This window comes from Myotis nattereri (genome assembly GCF_964212035.1).
Source record: "Myotis nattereri genome assembly, chromosome: 15".
Taxonomy (NCBI): domain Eukaryota; kingdom Metazoa; phylum Chordata; class Mammalia; order Chiroptera; family Vespertilionidae; genus Myotis; species Myotis nattereri.
This window is the reverse complement of record NC_138090.1, coordinates 49,615,447-49,632,914: the sequence shown is the minus strand read 5'-3', so window position 1 is coordinate 49,632,914 and position 17,468 is coordinate 49,615,447. Positions and strand designations below refer to the sequence as shown.

General features: G+C 55.3%; 2 protein-coding genes across 20 annotated transcripts; one reads left to right on the top strand and one right to left on the bottom strand.

Moving 5' to 3' along the window:
* Positions 1 to 427: 427 nt before the first annotated feature.
* On the bottom strand, positions 428 to 10,848 carry BCL2L12 (BCL2 like 12). Of its 5 annotated transcripts, none has more exons than XM_081106932.1 (7): positions 10,758 to 10,848; positions 10,003 to 10,117; positions 9,645 to 9,787; positions 8,380 to 8,466; positions 8,200 to 8,291; positions 6,967 to 7,254; positions 4,959 to 5,151 (listed from the first exon to the last, which is right to left on the bottom strand). In XM_081106932.1, the coding sequence occupies exons 2-7, from the start codon at positions 10,107 to 10,109 to the stop codon at positions 5,101 to 5,103; spliced, it is 768 nt and encodes a 255-aa protein (XP_080963058.1). In that variant the 5' UTR covers positions 10,110 to 10,117; positions 10,758 to 10,848; the 3' UTR covers positions 4,959 to 5,100. The 5 variants fall into 5 exon arrangements, with proteins under 5 accessions (XP_080963061.1, XP_080963058.1, XP_080963062.1 ...); XM_081106933.1 differs by lacking the exon at positions 4,959 to 5,151 and adding an exon at positions 5,614 to 5,644; XM_081106936.1 differs by lacking the exon at positions 6,967 to 7,254 and having other exon boundaries at positions 4,960 to 5,151.
* IRF3 (interferon regulatory factor 3) lies at positions 6,312 to 17,057 on the top strand. 15 transcript variants are annotated; one of them, XM_081106929.1, is made up of 8 exons: positions 6,312 to 6,573; positions 11,866 to 12,037; positions 12,639 to 12,810; positions 12,900 to 12,967; positions 13,879 to 14,071; positions 14,170 to 14,550; positions 15,825 to 15,940; positions 16,811 to 17,057. In XM_081106929.1, the coding sequence occupies exons 2-8, from the start codon at positions 11,873 to 11,875 to the stop codon at positions 16,976 to 16,978; spliced, it is 1,263 nt and encodes a 420-aa protein (XP_080963055.1). In that variant the 5' UTR covers positions 6,312 to 6,573; positions 11,866 to 11,872; the 3' UTR covers positions 16,979 to 17,057. The 15 variants fall into 15 exon arrangements, with proteins under 15 accessions (XP_080963055.1, XP_080963046.1, XP_080963045.1 ...); XM_081106925.1 differs by having other exon boundaries at positions 6,459 to 6,573; positions 11,863 to 12,037; positions 12,897 to 12,967; positions 16,811 to 17,056; XM_081106926.1 differs by having other exon boundaries at positions 6,468 to 6,573; positions 12,897 to 12,967; positions 16,811 to 17,056.
* Positions 17,058 to 17,468: the final 411 nt, after the last annotated feature.

Genomic DNA, 17,468 nt, shown 5'->3' with positions numbered 1-17,468 from the left:
GTCTTCTGTCTGTTTTCATTCACTCAGCCTAATGCTTTTGAGATTCACCCATTGTGCAATCCTTTTTATTGCTCAGGAGTATTGCATTGTATTGGTGTATGGTTAGGACAAAGGTCTTCAGGCCTGGGAAGTTCTAGATGTTATTACTGTTACTCTTGCTAAGTGTTAAAATGTAGCGCAGCCTTTCTCAACTGCAGCTGCAAACAGGATTACTGAACAGGAACTCGACTGGTAAGTGTAGCCAACTGCAGGGAAGAAATCAACATGTAATTGACCAAATAGTGATGAGCCACATGGCTAAGCCCCCTTGGGGAGGCAGAGTTTTGGATATGCATCCGGTTTCCTTTACTTGCTGTAAGTAAATAAAACTACCTTGCAACAACTGTTTCCTGTTTTAGTAGAATACCCCAAGCGCGGACCCCTTGAGGTCGGTAACAGTATCATAGTTTATTTCCTTTCCTGTTGACAGACATCTGAGTAATGTCCAGATTGGGCTGTTGTGAATAAAGGGGGCTATGAGCATTCGTGTACAAGTCTTCCTGTGAAGAGACACTTTATCCTTTCTCTGGGGTCAACCTGGGAGCAGATGACCGAGTTGCATGCAGGGTGAATGCTCCATGCTTCACTTTATAGGGAACTGCCAAAAAGTCTTCCAGGGCGTCCTACCATTTTGCATTCCCATCAGGGATGCATGAAGACTTCCAGCTGCTCCAGGTCCTGGCCAGCACCTGATAGGATCCGTCTTTCGTTTTCACCAGGCTGGTGGGTGCGCAGCGGTGTCTCGCCCCGGATGTCATTTGTATTGCTCTGCCCGTGGCTGCTGAGCGTCTGGTCATGTGCTCATTGACCATTCGTATGTCTTCTTTTTTAAAAAAATGTATTTTTATTGATTTCAGAGAGGAAGGAAGAGAGAGAGAGAGAGAAACATCATGATGAGAGAGAACCATTGCTTGGCTGCCTCCTGCACATCCCCTACTGGGGATCGAGCCCACAACCCAAGCATGTGCCCTTGGCCAGAATCGAACCCGGGGCCCTTCAGTCTGCAGGTCGACGCTATATCCACTGAGCCAAACTGGCTAGGACCATATATCTTCTTTTATCAAGGGTCTGCTCACATCCATTTTTTTAAAAGTGTGTACTCATTTAAAAAATACATCTTTTTAAAATTTTTCATTGATTTCAGAGAGATAGGGAGAGGGAGAAACATCAATGATGAGAAAGAATCTTTGAGGGGCTCCCTCCCACACACCCCGCACTGGGGATCAAGCCCTCAACCTGGGCATGTGCCCTTGACCGGAATCAAACCCAGGACCCTTTGCTTCACAGGTTGACGCTCTATCCACTGAGCAAACCTGGCTAGGGCTCGTTATCTTTTTAAAAATATTTTTTAAATTGATTTCATAGAGGAAGTGAGAGGAAGAGACAGAAACATCAATGATGAGAATCGCCGATCTGCCCCTGGCCTCCTGCATGCCCCCTATGGGCGATCGAGCCTACAACCTGGACATGTGCCCGGACCAAGAATCAAACCTCAACCTCCTGGTTCATAGGTTGGCGCTCAACCACTGAGCCATGCTGGCCGGGCAGAGATTTTAAATTTTGATTAAGTCCAAATAATGAAATAATCGGGGCCCACATTTTGATCCTACACTGTATGCTGTATGGGTCTTAAGTCAGTTTTTGTCTTTCTGTTTTCAATCTTCACCCAAGGATATGTTTCCATTGATTTTGAGAGAGAGAAACATTGACTAGTTGCCTTCCTGCCCAACCAGGAATTGAGCCCAAAACCTAGGTATGTGCCCTGCCTGGGAATCGAACCCACAACCCTTTGGTGCACAAGATGATACTCCAACCAACAGAGCCACCCAGCCAAGGCCTAAATCAGTTTTGTGTTTTTTTCCTAATTTCCAAGTATTGTATTTTGACCTGATCAATTATTTCTGCTCTGTGCTGCTACCAAGAATAAAATATTATAACAAACGATACAACACTAGGGAATAGCCTAACGTCATTGAAAAAAGGGTGGTAATGGCATTCAAGGGAAAAATCTCAGGCTGGAGTCAAAAATGGGCAAGTTGTCAGCATCAAATTCTGCATTTTCCAAGAAGGCAGCCACTTGTCACCTGGGCCAGGTGAGTAATGGACTGTGGCAAGTTTGAACTGAGATATACTGAGTGTGAAACACACCGGTCCTGGCCGAGTAGCTCAGTTGGTTGGGCATCGTCCATGTGCTGAAGGTTGCTGGTTCGATTCCTGGTCAGGGCACATAACTGGATTGTGGGTTTGATCCTGGATCAAGGAGTGTATTTAAGGCAACTGATCAATGTTTCTGTCTCATACGGATGTTTTTATCTCTCTCTCTCTCTCCTTTCCTCACTCTAAGCATGTCCTGGGGTGAGGATTAAAAAATAATAATAGCCGGGCCAGAGTGGCCCAGTGGTTGAGTGTCGACCTATGAACCAGGAGGTCACAGTTTGATTCCTGGTCAGGGCACATGCCCGGTGTGGGGCTTGCAGGAGGCAGCCAATCAATGATTCTCTCTCATCACTGATGTTTCTATCTCTCCCTTCCTCTCTGAAATCAATAAAAAAATATTTAAAATAATAATAAGAAAACACAGACAATTCAGAGGACTTAATATAAAAAAAGAATCACTCTAGCTGGTTTGGCTCAGTAGATAGAGCATTGGCCTGAAGACTGAAGGGTCCCTGGTTCGATTCCAGTCAAGGGCACATGCCCGGGTTGTGGGCTTGATCCCAGGGGGAGGTGTGCAGGAGGCAGCCAATCCATGATTCTCTCTCATCGTTGATGTTTGTCTCTCTCCCTCTCCCTTCCTCTCTGAAATCAATAAAAAAATATTTTTTTAAAAAAAGAATCTGTAACATCTTACTACTATTTTTATATTGACTACTATGTTGAAATGATTCTGTATTTTGGATAAACAGGGTTAATAAAAATTGTTAAAATTAACAGACCGCCTGGTCAGTGTGGTTTGTGGATGAACATTGACCCATGCACCACACTGTCATCGGTTGGATCCCTGTCGGGGCCTGTGCCCGGGGGCTCGGGGCGTGCTCTCCATCACATGGGCGGCTCACTTAGTTCTGCCAGCCAGTGCTGCACTGCGTCACAGCCCGGGAACGGGTGCGACCATGGGGGTGGGGGTGGTGAGAGGTGGGGTGAGGAGAAGCACACAGACATCTAGTGCCCGGCTTAGCATGCAGGCCTCCAGGGGCTGGGAGGATGGAAACGTCATCCCTCAGCAAACAGGAACTTGGCCATGCCTTCAATTAAGAATTTAGGCAACACATCAAAGACCCCAGGATTAGCTCCTGTGGCCTGGTCCCACCACATAAAACAAGGAGGCTTGCATGTCACGTGGCAGTGGTTGCAGATATGCTGTGATGGGCAGAACTCCAAGGGGGCCCCCAAGATCTCTGCCCCCCGTGTTATATACCAGGGACCAGGTTGGGTTATAGGACAAAGGAGATGAATGCCTCTCCTGATTATCTTATACGACAAAGGTGAATCGATCTTGCAGATGTCATTAGGGCCCTAAACCAGTTAACTTTACATTAATCAAAAGGGACATCTTCCAGGGTAGACTTGACTTAATCAGATGGGAGTCCTTTATTGTTTTTTTATTTTTTTTAAACATATTTTTATTGATTTCAGAGAGGAAGGGAGAGGAGAGATAGAAACATCCATGATGAGAGAGAATCATTGATCGGCTGCCTCCTGCACGCCCCCTAGTGGGGACTGAGCCCGCAACCTGGGCATGTGCCCTTGACCAGAATTGAACCCAGGACCCTTTGGTCGACGCTGTATCTACTGAGTCAAACCGGCTAGGGCAGTGTGCTTTGTTTAGACAGCTTACTTAATACCTATTGGTAATTCACTCACACTGGCCTCCCAGCCAAGAGCACAGTAGCTCACGCCTGAACGCAGTCTCTAACCTACGCAGGCTCTCCTCCTGCTCTGAGGGACCCTGGACAGCAACTCTGTGCTATGCTCTGGGCGGGGGAGGGAGGGCCCCTTTTATTTTAATATGTTTTTATTGATTTCAGAGAGGAAGGGAGAGGGAGAGAGAGATAGAAACATCAATGATGAGAGAGAATCATTGATCGGCTGCCTCCCGCATGCCCCACACTGGGGATTGAGCCTGCAACCCAGGCATGTGCCCTGACCAGAATGGAACCTGGGACCCTTTAGTCTGCAGGCCGACGCTCTTCCCACTAAGCCAAACTGGCTAGGGCAGGAGGGTTCCTTTTAAACAGCAAAATCACCACAAGAAAACACAGAAATGCAAAAAGTCATGGGCCGCTAAACAGATGGTCGACAGTCTGAGAGCTGAACCAGGTGGCAGAGGGTCGCGTGTTCAGTCTTAGCCGAGGAGGTGCGCGGCGGTCGAGTCCTCCCGGTGCCCACACCCGTGCCTACCACCGTGAGTATTAGCTCGGGGATTACACAGAAATGCTAGTGCCTAGGCGAATTCGCAACTATAGAGCGCGCAAACAACAAGGACCGACTGTCACTGGCTGTGCATCTCATCGTACATGTTCACAAACATAATTCTGTGAAAGGGGCTACACCCCAAAACGGTGACAAACCCCAAGTCTCCAGGGAGATGAGGAGGAACCAGCAAAAGAGGCACAGAAGGAGAAAAGGGGAAGGTGGTGTCCGGGTGCCCGTGGAGGGAGAACTAGCTGGAAGGCTCCAGGGGCATCGAGCAGGGGCAGCCGGGATAGACGCCCCAGGCGGCGGGCAGAGGCGTCAGCTGGAGTCGTGCTCACAGGCGTCCCCACCACGCTGTATGCGCAGCTGGCAGGCACTCCGAAGTGCTCCAAACAAACATTTCTGGAATGAATGCATCGCTCCGGCCTCCATGTTTGAACCAGAGCGATCTCTGAACCACATCTCCCTTCTTAGAACTTGAGTTCTCGAGTGAAAGAACGAGTCAACCTTTGAACAAGTTTTTAATATGAAAAAAATTTGAACCATTTCTTTTTGGCAAAAGCAGGGTGGGCAGCCACCACGCACAGCCCTGAGCAGAAGAGGCAGGCGCCTGAAGGCCAATCTGTAACAGCTGCTGGGGAAGAGCTAGTCCAGGGGCAAGTTCAAGTCCACGGGGGAGGTGGCCAGGATGCCCTCCTGCAGGGAAAAGCGGCAGAGCCTGGTCAGGGGAGGCTCCCTCCACTCACAGCGGCATCCACACCAGCCCAGTGAGAGCTGAGACAGGGGGGCAGGGAACCAGGACGGACAGGGGACAGAGACCAGAGAGGGACAGAGACCCAGGGTGGGGGGACAGAGCCCTGGAGAGGATCAGACACCCGGGGGTGGGGGTGGGGGTGGGGGGGCAGTCCCGGTGAGGAAAAGGGAGACAGAGGGGGCGTGGTGGGCGGAGCGCTGGTGGAGGTTGGGCAGAGACAGGGCTCCAGGGAGCGGAGAGGGTGCTGGGGTTTTAAAGATCAAGGGCCCTGGCTTTGGGTGCAAGTGTTGATTCTGATCCCTGCGTGAGGAGCTTCCCCTCCCAGCCTCCGTAAGACCCGGATAATAACCGAATCCCGTCAGGCTGTTGTGAGGCTTAACTGGGATCATCCACTGAAATCCTTGGCGAGCACCTGGCCAAGCTTCCTGCTCATTCCTTAAAACAAAACGGTTTTACAAACCAGCGAGCGAGCTTCTGGGCTGAGCTCCAGACACGCATCCCCCGTGCCCTCATCGCCTGCTGTGAGGTCGGAGGGCAGCTCTCGCTTAGCTGGACCACTTCCAACCATCTCTGACTCCTTCCCAGCCCTCTCCCTCCCCTGCCCTCCCCCCTGCTCGGCCCCATCTCGGGGAACAGCCCAGCGGTTGCCCAGGTCAGCGTCCTTGACTCTTCCCCGCTGCTCAGTCCCCAAATCCACTCCATTAGCAAAATCTGTAACCTCTGTCTCCAAATTAAATCCAGAACCCCTACTATTCCCACACGGCTCTGGGAATCTCCCCCTGGCCAGGCACCCCCTCCAAGCTCCCTCCTTCTGCCCTCTCCCCATACAGTTCCCCACGCCACCACCAGAGGGCGGGTGTTAATACCTGAGCACCCTCTCGTCCTCTGCCCAGAGCCCTCCAGGAATTCGGGGTTCACTCAGAGTCAAACCCCAAGTTCTCACCATGACTACGAGCCCCTGAACAACCTGGCCGCCGCTCCTGCCCCCAACGCCGGCCCTGTCGCCTGGCTCACCCTGCTCACCCGCTCCAGCCCCTCCCAGTGTGGGAAGCAAGGGTTACTTCTGAGAGCCTGGCGTGCACCCTCCTCTGACCGCACCCCCACAGCAACAAGGCAACTGCGGGGCAGCCATGAGGCAGGGCAGGCAGGTGCTCAGGGAGGTGGGGCCGTTGCCCAGGTGACGCGGCCAGCCAGCTCCGAGCCTGGCATTGGGTTGAAAGGGGAGAGCAAGGAAGGCTTCCTGGGCTCCTGGAGCTGAGGTGTCAGGGGCGAGAGAAGACGGCAAAAGGAGGTACAGCTAGCCGCTCCTGCCATGTTAGAAGGTGCAGATGCTACGGAAGGAAGTAAAGCAGCCAACAGGGAGGGTGAGTAAGCGCCAGGGTGTGGAGGCGGCTGCGGTTTTAAATGGGACCAGGAAAGGCCTCCCTGAGGGTAACAGCCGAGCAGAGCAGAGGAAGGAGGCAGGGGCTCCGGGACAAGCGGGTTCGGCAGGCAGAGCTGCCCAGGCAGTCACCGGTAAACACACAAACACGCCATGGAGCGCCAAGCACTTAGAGGGTGGTCCCACTGATCCTCACAAGCCCCCACTGATCACCGGGGGCCCAGGGTGCAGTAGGTGCTCAGAGAGCACAGAGCAGGTGAACGGGGGGAGGGGGAGCGGGGAGAACACCCGTGATGCCTGAAAGGAAACCTAAGAAGCCCCCTCCCCCCAATCACAGTCAGGTAAAGGGAGGCCCGCAGAGGCTTGGGCGGCTCACCCAGCCCCCCTGGGCCTGGATCCAGGGCGTGAAGCTGTGCACGTGCTCTACGCTGAGTCCAGCCAGGGTGCCCCCCAACCAGGCCACGCGCCGGCTCAGCTCCATGGCCAGGGCCAGGCGGGCCAGGGGCTCCGGGGAAGGCGGCGGGGGCCCGGGGCACCGCAAGGAGTGGCGTGCGCGGCTGGGGCCAGGGCTGCCCTCCCGGCTGGAGAACAGCTCCACTAGGCGGGCGAAGGAGCCAGCAGAGAGGCGGGCCAGCTTGCGGCGCAGGGCAGGGTCCGAGGCCAGCTGTGGGGTGGACAGGGGAAGAGGCAGGGTCTGCCCTGGTGGCCAGCCAGGAGGAGGCTGGGGGCGTGGGGGTGGCTTTCTGGTGTAAGGGACTTCTGGATACTAAAGCTCTAAGCCAGCGGTTCTCAACCTTCCTAATGCCGCGACCCTTTAATACAGTTCCTCATGTTGTGGTGACCCCCAATCTCATTGTTACAAACTGAACATAATGAAAGCATAGCGATTCATCACAAAAACAATATGTAATTATATATGTGTTTTCCGATGGTCTTAGGCGACCCCTGTGAAAGGGTCGTTTGCCCTCCAAAGGGGTCGCGACCCACAGGTTGAGAACCGCGGCGCCATGCCCCAACCCATCACATCAGCCAATCATAAACCAGACTCCATGGTTGCTGCCAAACTACTCACAGGAAGGTGGCCTCGAACCCAAGAAGCTAAGCCACGCCCCTGCCCTGACCTGGCAGCTAATGAGGGCCTAGCCCTACTCTAACTGCGCCCTGGAGTGCTAATCTTCTAGCCTTCAATCTACAAATAGGCCAATCATATTCCAGCACACAAACCACACCTCCTCCGGCAGGCCATTTCCGCCCACATCCTAAGCCACGCCCCTACACTGTCATTCAGGATTTCAGATTTTATGTCTTCTCAAACCACATCCCACTCCCACCACCATATATCCCCTTACTTTCTCAAGGGGCTCCAGTCTCTTCCCTAAATCATGTTCCTGATGGCCACACCCCTTCCTTTAGGCCACGCCCCTCTAACAAACAATGCAAGCCCCCCAATTTAAGGTACTGCCCTGGCCATACCGCTGTCATTCACTAAAGCCTTGTCCTACCCCCTCCCAACCGGCCACCCAATGAGAATGCAGATCCAGCTTCTGACCCCAGTGCCCACTCGTAAAGCAATTCCTATCCTAAATAAGGGATGGACGACGACCATCACCTTCTGGTTGATGACTTCTGCCTCCTCCTCCAGGAGGGCCACCAGCCTCCGCAGCAGGGCTTCCTTCTCGGTGGGTGGGGGACCCTGTAACTCTAGGGGGACAGAAGAGAATTCGGTTGGGGGGCAGAAACCTGGCCATCCTTCTGCCCCCATCTTTCTGCAGGGCCCCTCTGCCCGCACCTGGGCTCGGTGGGGATTGCAGTTGCTCTTGGACCAGCTGTTCCAGCCGCTGGGCCACGAGGGCATAGAAGTCTGGAGTCGCTGGGCCTGGGGTGAAGAGACAATGACAGGTCTCCAGGGGATCAGGAAGTGATGGATTCTCTCCTCCCAACCACCCTGCCTGGTAGCGGCGATTTCCATTCCACAACGGGGTAAATTGTGGCTCAGTGAGCAAACCTGGCGAAAGACCCTTGTACTTTCCACTTTATAGTGTCCCCCCAAATGGATTTAGACCAGCGGTTCTCAACCTGTGGGTCGCGACCCCTTTGGCGGTCGAACGACCCTTTCACAGGGGTCGCCTAAGACCATCCTGCATATCAGATATTGACATGACGATTCATCACAGTAGCAACATGACAGTGATGAAGTAGCAAGGGAAATAATTTTACGGTTGGGTCCCAACATGAGGAACTGCATTTAAAGAGCCAGAAGGTTGAGAACCACTGATTTAGAGTGTTAGAGCTGAACTGGACCTTGAAGAGGATCCCATCCAAGGAAGGCAAACACGTGACACTCCAGCGATTACCACTCTATCCCTTGTCTATTTCAGGCATCACCGGCTGATCACAGAACTCTCTCTCTCTCTCTCTCTCTCTCTCGCTTGGAAATCCTGTGCAAGCTAGCATGCCCTGTAGCCATTACTATTCTATCCAGGCTCACACGAGAGGAAAGCTGTTAGTCACTCTTGATCAAGTCCAATGACTCCTCCTTCCCATTCCTACTTTGCTGCTGGATAAACACAGGAACAGGGAAGAAAAGGATTTTCCAAGTCATGTAATCAAATAGATAAGGAGCTGTGATTGCAAACTGAGGGTAGGTGCTACCTATATACCCTTAGCTGAGTGATCTTGAACTAATTCCTTATCCTGTGGATGTATTAAGAATCAAAGCTCCCAGCCCCACCAGCCTGGCTCAGTGGTTGAGCATCGATCTATGAACCAGGAGATCACAGTTAGATTCCCGGTCAGGGCACATGCCCGGGTTGCAGGCTCGATCCCCGGTGGGGGGTGTGCAGGAAGCAGCCCATCAATGATTCTTTCTCATCATTGATGTTTCTATCTCTCTCCCCCTCTCCTTTCCTCTCTGAAACCAATAGTATGTATATGTGTGTGTGTATATATATATATATATATATATATATATATATATATATATTTTCTAGAATCAAAGCTAAGCTCCTGGCTCTGCATGAGCAAGTTCATGGGTGATCTAGGGAAACCTCTTACCAGGCTGCGAACCGTAGCAGGGGCGAAGGGGCAGGGAGCAAGGCCGGGGGGACTCAGGGGGAACTGCTTCTCGACCCAAAGAGCAAGGAAAGCATCTTCGAAGGCGGCTCAGGAAGTCTGTTGGTTCCTCCGGGGCAGGGCTCCTGGGGAAGGGACCTCAGAGAGTGACTGCAGAGGCCCCCTTGCAAGCAGTCCCTTTTTTCTCCCACTCAGGGCCTCTCCCTGCAACCCCAGGGACAAGGAAGAGAGCCAGATATACAGAGAGGGGCAAGGACACAGACCGAGACCCGGGGCAAGCGTTAGAGACGGCCCACACCACATGCAGAGGCCCCTGCGGGAGGAGAGCAGCTCCTCTTACCTGGGTGGGGCTGGAATGGGGGACCCGGCAGCCTCGCCCCGCTTAAGGAAGGCAGCTAGGACCCTCAGGGTGTCCTCCCGGAGCCCCAGCTCTTCCGAGCCTGCCATGGGGGCACCTGTGAGAGAGGGGGCTGAGGGATAAACTCCAGGGTTCAGCAGAAGTGAGGGCTTGGGGCCCCAATTCCTAGTTTGTGAATGAGGAGAGGGCCAGGACTCGGGGGTCCCCAAGACAGGGAAGGGGCTGAGGGTCTGAACTCCTAGGTCCTCGAGGGGAGTTGAGGTCTGGAGGTCCAGGCTCTTGAGTCTCCAGAAGGAGAAGAGGGATGAAGACGAAGATTCCTTGATCCTGGCAGAGGAGGAGGCTGGGGACCCCGATTCTTGGGTCTAAGGAAAGAGGGGGCTGGGAGCCTGAACTCTTGAGTCTGAGAGGAAAGGGGATTGTGCCTTGGCCCTCTGGGCCCCCGAGCAAGAAGGACGCTTGAGGCTTCCACTCTGGGCTCGGAGAGAATAAGCCAAGTTACTTAAGCCGTTAGAGGATGAAAACTACCAATCCCAGCAGGCTTCGTGGCAAACATTCCACTCGGTCCGCAGTTGATCGCCGCGCGGCCTGCTGGGAGGTGTAGTTCCACCGTCTAAGGGCGGACTCTTGGGGACCCGTGACGCTTGGATGCCGAAACAGGACTGGGGTTCCAGCTCCTGGATCGCGGCCCTCTTCTCCTCCCTCCTCCCCGCAGCCCGCACTGACGCCCCACTCACCTGGCCCCGGGCCCGGGCCCCGGGCCCCGCCGCCGCCGCCACCTCCTTCACTGAACTTGTTAAACTTCTCTTAGTTCAACTTTCCCGCGCCTGCGCACTGGGCCGGGCTGGCGATGGCCCAACGCAGAGGGGGCGGGGCTCCGGTGCCCGCCTAATTTGCATGCGACGTTCCCAGCATGCCGGTGGCCGGAAAGCCAAAAAAGGGGCACGGGGAGGAGCAATGTCCGGGCTGCGGGTGCCACCTCTCTGTGGTTTGTTGCCCAAATGACGAGAAATTCGTTTTAATTTCAAGAAATCTGCAGCAAACAAAGCTCCACCGCCCTAAAGCTCAGCTGACGGTAAGGGGTGGGGGTGGGGTGCAGCTCCGCGTTCGCGCGCTTTGGGACCCAAAGCCAGGGGTGGCCCCAGCACCCTGCGCGCCCCGCCCCGTCCCGCTAGGTGGGTAACGCGGAAGAGCCGGGGAGCTGGTGGAAGCCCGGAGTGAGGAACGGGAGAAAGGATGAGTCTGACATGACATGGAGCGGGGCTGTGTACCCTGGAGAAAGTGAAGCAAGGAAGGGGAGCAGTGAAGGAGTGGCAGGTGCAGAAAAATAAACAGAAAGAGTAGCGGGGAGGCAGCACCCTCAGAGTCAGACAGAGGGGGGCGCGCCCTGGTCGAGGGAGGCTCTCCGCGGGGGACTGTGGAGGGAGGTCTGCGGTGGAACCGGGGGAGGGGGTCGTCTGTGGGGAACCGTGGGAGAGGTTCCGTGGGAGGTAGAAGTCCACAGGAGAGCAGCGGCTGCTGTTAGGCTCCACCTTGGAAGTGGGGGTACCTGCCTTGGGTGATGGGGAGGGCGGGCGGGCGGGCGGGGTTTGGAGAGGAATAGGGAAGGGTCTCTGCTGGCGGAATTGATGGGGTAGTGGGGTCTGCGCAAAAGCTGGGGGAACGAGGGGGCCCGACAATGGATTTGGGAGGGAGTCCTCGCTAAATTGGAGGATTGGGGGAGGTGAGGTCTGTTTGTTCCCCCGAGAAAATACAGGCGAGGGACCTGCGCCGTGGCCCGTGAGCGGATGGTCCAGGGTGGGCCTGAGAGGCCGCCTGCGCCCATGACCTGCCCGTTGTTAGCAGGCCCGACATGGGATCCCAAAAGCCTCGGATCCTGCCTTGGCTGGTGTCTCAGCTGGACGAGGGGCAGCTGGAGGGCGTGGCTTGGCTGGACCAGAGCCGCAGGCGCTTCCGCATCCCCTGGAAGCACGGTTTGCGGCAGGATGCCCAGCAGGAGGACTTTGGCATCTTCCAGGTGTGTGGGAGCTGAGACTCAGGAAACCCGAAGGTGCGGGTGCCGTAGGGTGGGGTGGACTCTGAGGAGTGGAGTCACAGGGGGATGGGGAGGGCTTAGGATAGCTGATAGGTGTGGGATAGCTGGAGAGACCAGGTTCCAGGAATAGAACTAGGAAAGCAGGTTAGACCAGGAAGGAAATGCATCCTGGGAGTTCAGGGCTCACCCGGGATGGGATCTTGGATGTAGAATTCTGGGGGCGGGTCTTGGAATATGAGACCAGACTGGGCTGAAGCTGAGGGTACCTACCACCAACTTAGAATACTACACCAGTGGGGGTAAACCCAGTTAGAGTTAGAGTGGGAGGGGGCGGGCTATTACAGAGGGTGCCCTAGGGCAGGTTGGTTGCAGAGTTAGACATCTAGTAGGGCCTGGAAGGTTGGCTTAGAAAGCAAAGGATTTTGAAAGGTGGAGGCAGGGGGACTTAGGGCACAGAGAATCTGAGAATTTGGGGATAGAACCTTAACAGGGTGGGTGCTAGGATGAGAGGGGGAAGGGTTATGACCCCTGGGGTGGGGTCGGAACCATCCGCTCCTCTATCCTGGTCCCATTGGTTCCCCAGGCCTGGGCAGAGGCCAGCGGTGCCTACATTCCTGGGAGAGATAGGCCTGACCTGCCAACCTGGAAGAGGAATTTCAGGTCTGCCCTGAACAGGAAGGAAGTGTTGCGTTTAGCTGAGGACCGGAGCAAGGACCCCCACGACCCCCACAAGATCTATGAGTTTGTGAACTCAGGTGTGCTGGAAGCGGGGGTTCTCATGGAGGAATGGGATCGTAAGAGTCCCTAGCACCCCTTTTCCGCTCACCACCTCTCTCGCCAGCAGTTGGGGACTTCCCTGAGCTGGAGACTTCTCCGGACACCGATGGCAGATTCAGTACGTCTGACACCCAGGTACGCCTGTGCCCAGCCCTCCTGCCCCCTCAGTGTCTGTCCCATCGCCTCTGCGTCCCTGTGCACCTGTTCAGGCCTCATTCTCCCCAAGGACCATTGTCCGCCTCCTCCCTGGCCTCCCTTCTCTCCCTCCCCTGACCCAGAGCTGACCCTCCCCTCTCCCGCTCACAGCCCTCCGTGGCGTCCCAGCACCCTCAGGAGAAAGTTCCGTTTTCACCAGGCATTCGAGGCCCTAACACACCTCCGTTGCTTTCCTTTCCTCGCTTTCCAGCCTCTTGGGAACCAGAAACTCCCTGCCCTTGATCTTGCTGATGTCTGTGCCAGGAAAAATCCCCTGGGGCACTCTCCCCAGACTTCTCTGCTCAGCTCTGACCTGCGTGGAGCCAGGTCCTTGGGCTGAATTAGCTGCTCGCCCGGACCTCTTAGCCCTCAGCATACATCAGAGCATTGTGCGAGCGGCGGTCTCTGTGCCCACGGCGGTCTCTCCCCGGGATAGGAAACCCCCAGAGCGGTGATGGCGAACCTTTTGAGCTCGGCGTGTCAGCATTTTGAAAAACCCTAACTTAACTCTGGTGCCATGTCACATAGAGAAATTTTTTTGATATTTGAAACCATAGTAAAACAAAGACTTATATTTTTGATATTTATTTTATATATTTAAATGCCATTTAACAAAGAAAAATCAACCCAAAAAATGAGTTCGCGTGTCACCTCTGACACGCGTGTCATAGGTTCGCCATCACTGCCCTAGAGAGCAAGGCTCAGGACTGTCTCCTCTCTGGGTCCCCATATTGCTGAACACAAGGCCTGACCCATGGGAACTCTTCAGAAAATGCTGTGGAAATGCCTGGACCCTTCATATTCTCTCTCTCTCTCTCTCTCTCTCTCTCTCTCTCTCTCTCTCTCTCTAGGAAGACATTCTGGAGGAGTTACTGAATGACATGGCCTTGGGCTCAGTTCCAGATGAGGGGGCCTCGAGCCTGGCTGTGGCCCCTGAATACCCCCCTCAGCTCTTGCTGAGCCCCAACTTAGACATTCCTGCTCCCTACCCAAACCCAGCGCCCCCCGAAAACCCACTGAAGCAGCTGTTGATGCCCCAGGACGGTGAGTGCCAGCTGTGGGCTGGGAGGAGCTGGATCTGGGGTGATGGGCCCTTACACGCTCTCAATCTCTCCCTTCACGTTGCCGCCGCTGCTGCTCAGACTGGGAGTTCGAGGTGACCGCCTTCTACCGGGGCCGCCAAGTCTTCCAGCAGACGGTCTTCTGCCCGAGGGGCCTGCGGCTGGTGGGGTCAGAAGGAGGGGAGAGGACACTCCCCGGGCAGCCGATAACACTGCCAGACCCTGGGGCGTTCCTGACAGACAGGGCCGCGAAGGACTATGTGAGTCGTGTGCTGAGCGGCCTGGGCGGGGGACTCGCTCTGTGGAGGCAAGGGCAGCGGCTCTGCGCCCAGAGGCTGGGCGCCTGCCACACATACTGGGCTGTGGGCGAGGAGCTTCTCCCCGACAGCAGCCGCGGGCCTGATGGCGAGGTCCCCAAAGAGACGGAAGGAAGCGTGTTCAACCTGGGGCCATTTGTGACAGGTGAGTGGAGAGGGGGCCCCAGTGGTTAAGAGCCCGGGGTCTGACCTTTCGGGATCCTGCTGCTGTTGGCCATTTAGCCTAGACTGCTGTGAGCCTGGCAAGTCTGAGGGCCCTCTCCCTCCCTCTGCCTACCTGGAGCTGGGAGGAGGCACGTGGCCCCCTGCACAGAAGGTGCTCAGGAACTAGCTGCCATAGTTGTCATCATTATTACCAACTAGAGGCCCGGTGCACGAAATTCATGTGGGGAGGGGGAGAGTCCCTCAGCCCGGCCTGCATCCTCTTCAATCTGGGACCCCTTGGGGGATGTCCAACTGCCTCTCGCTATTCGGGACCGCTGACTCCGAACCACTCGCCTGCCTATGTGCCTGATCACCCCTAACCACCTCTGCCTGCTCGATTGCCCCTAACTGCTCCCCTGCTGGCCTGATCGCCCCTAACCGCCTCCGCCTTGCCCCACACCCGGGACCCAGGATCCCCTTCTCCTGCCGGTTGCAGGCACCCGGGACCCGGGCTTCCCTCCCTCTGGCCGGCCGTAGGCACCCAGGACCTGGGCCGGCTTCTCCTGGGCCGGCCGCAGCCACAGGAACTCTGGGCGGGTGGCTTCACCTGGGCTGCAGGCACCTGGGACCTGGCTGGTCCCCATTCCTCTCTCCCCAGTGTTGAGTGTCTGAACAGTTCCGGAGCTAGGGCGTGAGGGTGTGAGGACCATTTGCATATTAGCTCTTTATTATATAGGCTTAAGGTGGACAGACAGACACAGGAAAGATCCCGTAGGACTTTGCTAGCCAATAGCACTTTCTTTGCACTCCCCAATATCGTACAGTATCCAGCCACATTGCTATTGAGGACTTAGATGCGCTGAGAGCATCTGAGGAAGTGAGTTTTAAACTATTTGCATTTTAATTAGTTACCATTTCAATAGCCCTGGTGGCTAATGGCTACATAGAGACAGTGTGGCCTTAGGGGGTTAAAGAGCAGTAACTGTCAACATCTTTGGGAGAGGATTCCTCTCCTGGGCCTGCTTCCCCATCCTGAATGCTCAGGGGGAGGTGGGAGCGGATCGTCCAGCCCTACCCTGATGGGTGGGAGGGAAAAGGAACTTTTCTGTTTGTGCCAGAATTATGGGGACTTGATGCACCTCAGCAGCCCCCTAGTTTTGATGGCAGAGGTATGCCAGGCTTCAGGTTAGTGGGGAAGATAGGATATTATTCAGGCTTTAGCGGGAGGGGCAGGTAGAGGTTTTCCCATCCCTGACTAGGCTCTTGGGCCCCCAGATCTGATTGCCTTCATCAACGGAAGCGGACGCTCACCACGCTACACCTTCTGGTTCTGCATAGCGGAGCCATGGCCCCAGCACCAGCCGTGGACCAAGAAGCTAGTGATGGTCAAGGTGCCTGCGCCTTAGGATCCTGGAGCTGAGGGGGCGGGTCTTCCAAAAGAATAGGTTGCTCCCAGGAACTACAATTCCCAGAAACCCCTGGATAAATTAAAATTTCCAACTCCCTACATCACCATTTTTCCCCCCTCACCAGAGGATATTTTTTCTTTCTTTTTTTTTTTAAATATATTTTATTGATTTTTTTACAGAGAGGGAGAGGGATAGAGAGTTAGAAACATCGATGATAGAGAAACATTGATCAGCTGCCTCCTGCACACCCCCCACTGGGATGTGCCTGCAACCAAGGTACATGCCCTTGACCGGAATCGAACCTGGGACCCTTCAGTTCCCAGGCCGATGCTCTATCCAGTGAGCCAAACCAGCTAGGGCTATTTTCATTGATTTTTAGAGGGCGGGTGGGGGGCACGGGGAGAGAGAGACATCAATTGGTTGCCTCCCATATGTGCCCTGACGCATGGGGATGGAGCCTGCAACCTCTCAGTGTATGGAATGATGCTCCTACCAACTGAGCAACACCAGCCAGCTAGGGCTGCAACCACCATTCATTCCCAGACTTGTGGGTGTCCCAGCCATGGCCTCCTCCATGTGGGAGTTGGTGGACTGTACGTCCTAGCAGCCTGTGAGGAACTACAGCTCCCAGGAGTCCTTCTGACACCAGCTGCTCAGCCCTAGCTTCTGGGAGCCCCTCCGGCCTCCGTGGTTGTGAACATGGGAAAACTACAGCTCCCAGCAGTCCTGAGCCCCGGAATTCATCCTGGGCTACGGTGGGACCTGCTGGGAGTTGTAGTCCACTCAGCCCCGCCCTCTGCAGTAGCCGGTGTTGGGTGCTTGCCCTGACCGTGTCTCTCCCCCCCCCTGTAGGTTGTCCCCACGTGCCTCAGGGCTCTGCTGGAAATGGCGCGGGTCGGGGGGGCCTCCTCGCTGGAGAACACCGTGGACCTACACATTTCCAACAGCCAGCCTCTCTCCCTCACGTCGGAGCAGTACAAGGCCTATCTGCAGGACCTGGTCGAGGGCATGGATTTCTAGGTCACTGGCCAGGTCTGACCCACCACCTGTGGGTACAGGCCCCTCGCCTCCACCAATAAACTACTTCTTGCCACTGTCACCACTTGTGTGTGGTATTCGGTGTCCCCAGGCCAGCCCTGACCCAAGCTGGGCATTGCTCCTTCAGACCTCAGTTCATGCATCTGCAGGCCACCCACAGCTCGGGTGCTCACAGTGAGGGCGAGACACTGTAGGGGCAGCCGACACTCACCACCCCCACACCTCTTTCCGCGGACCTGGTGAGAAGGTGACAGTCATTCCCACTTTACAGACCGAGACAGTGAGACTTAGAGAAGAGCAAAGGTCACAAAGGAGGAGACGCAAGCAGGGTCAGAATCCAGCCTCATTTCAAAGCCACTGCTCTCCGAGGGAGGCCCAGGGCCGCCTCCGGAATCCCCATGTTGCCTATGAACAGCCAGGGCCAAGCTCCGGAATGCAGAGAGCTCCCTGCCTAAACGGCCCTGTCTGTCGG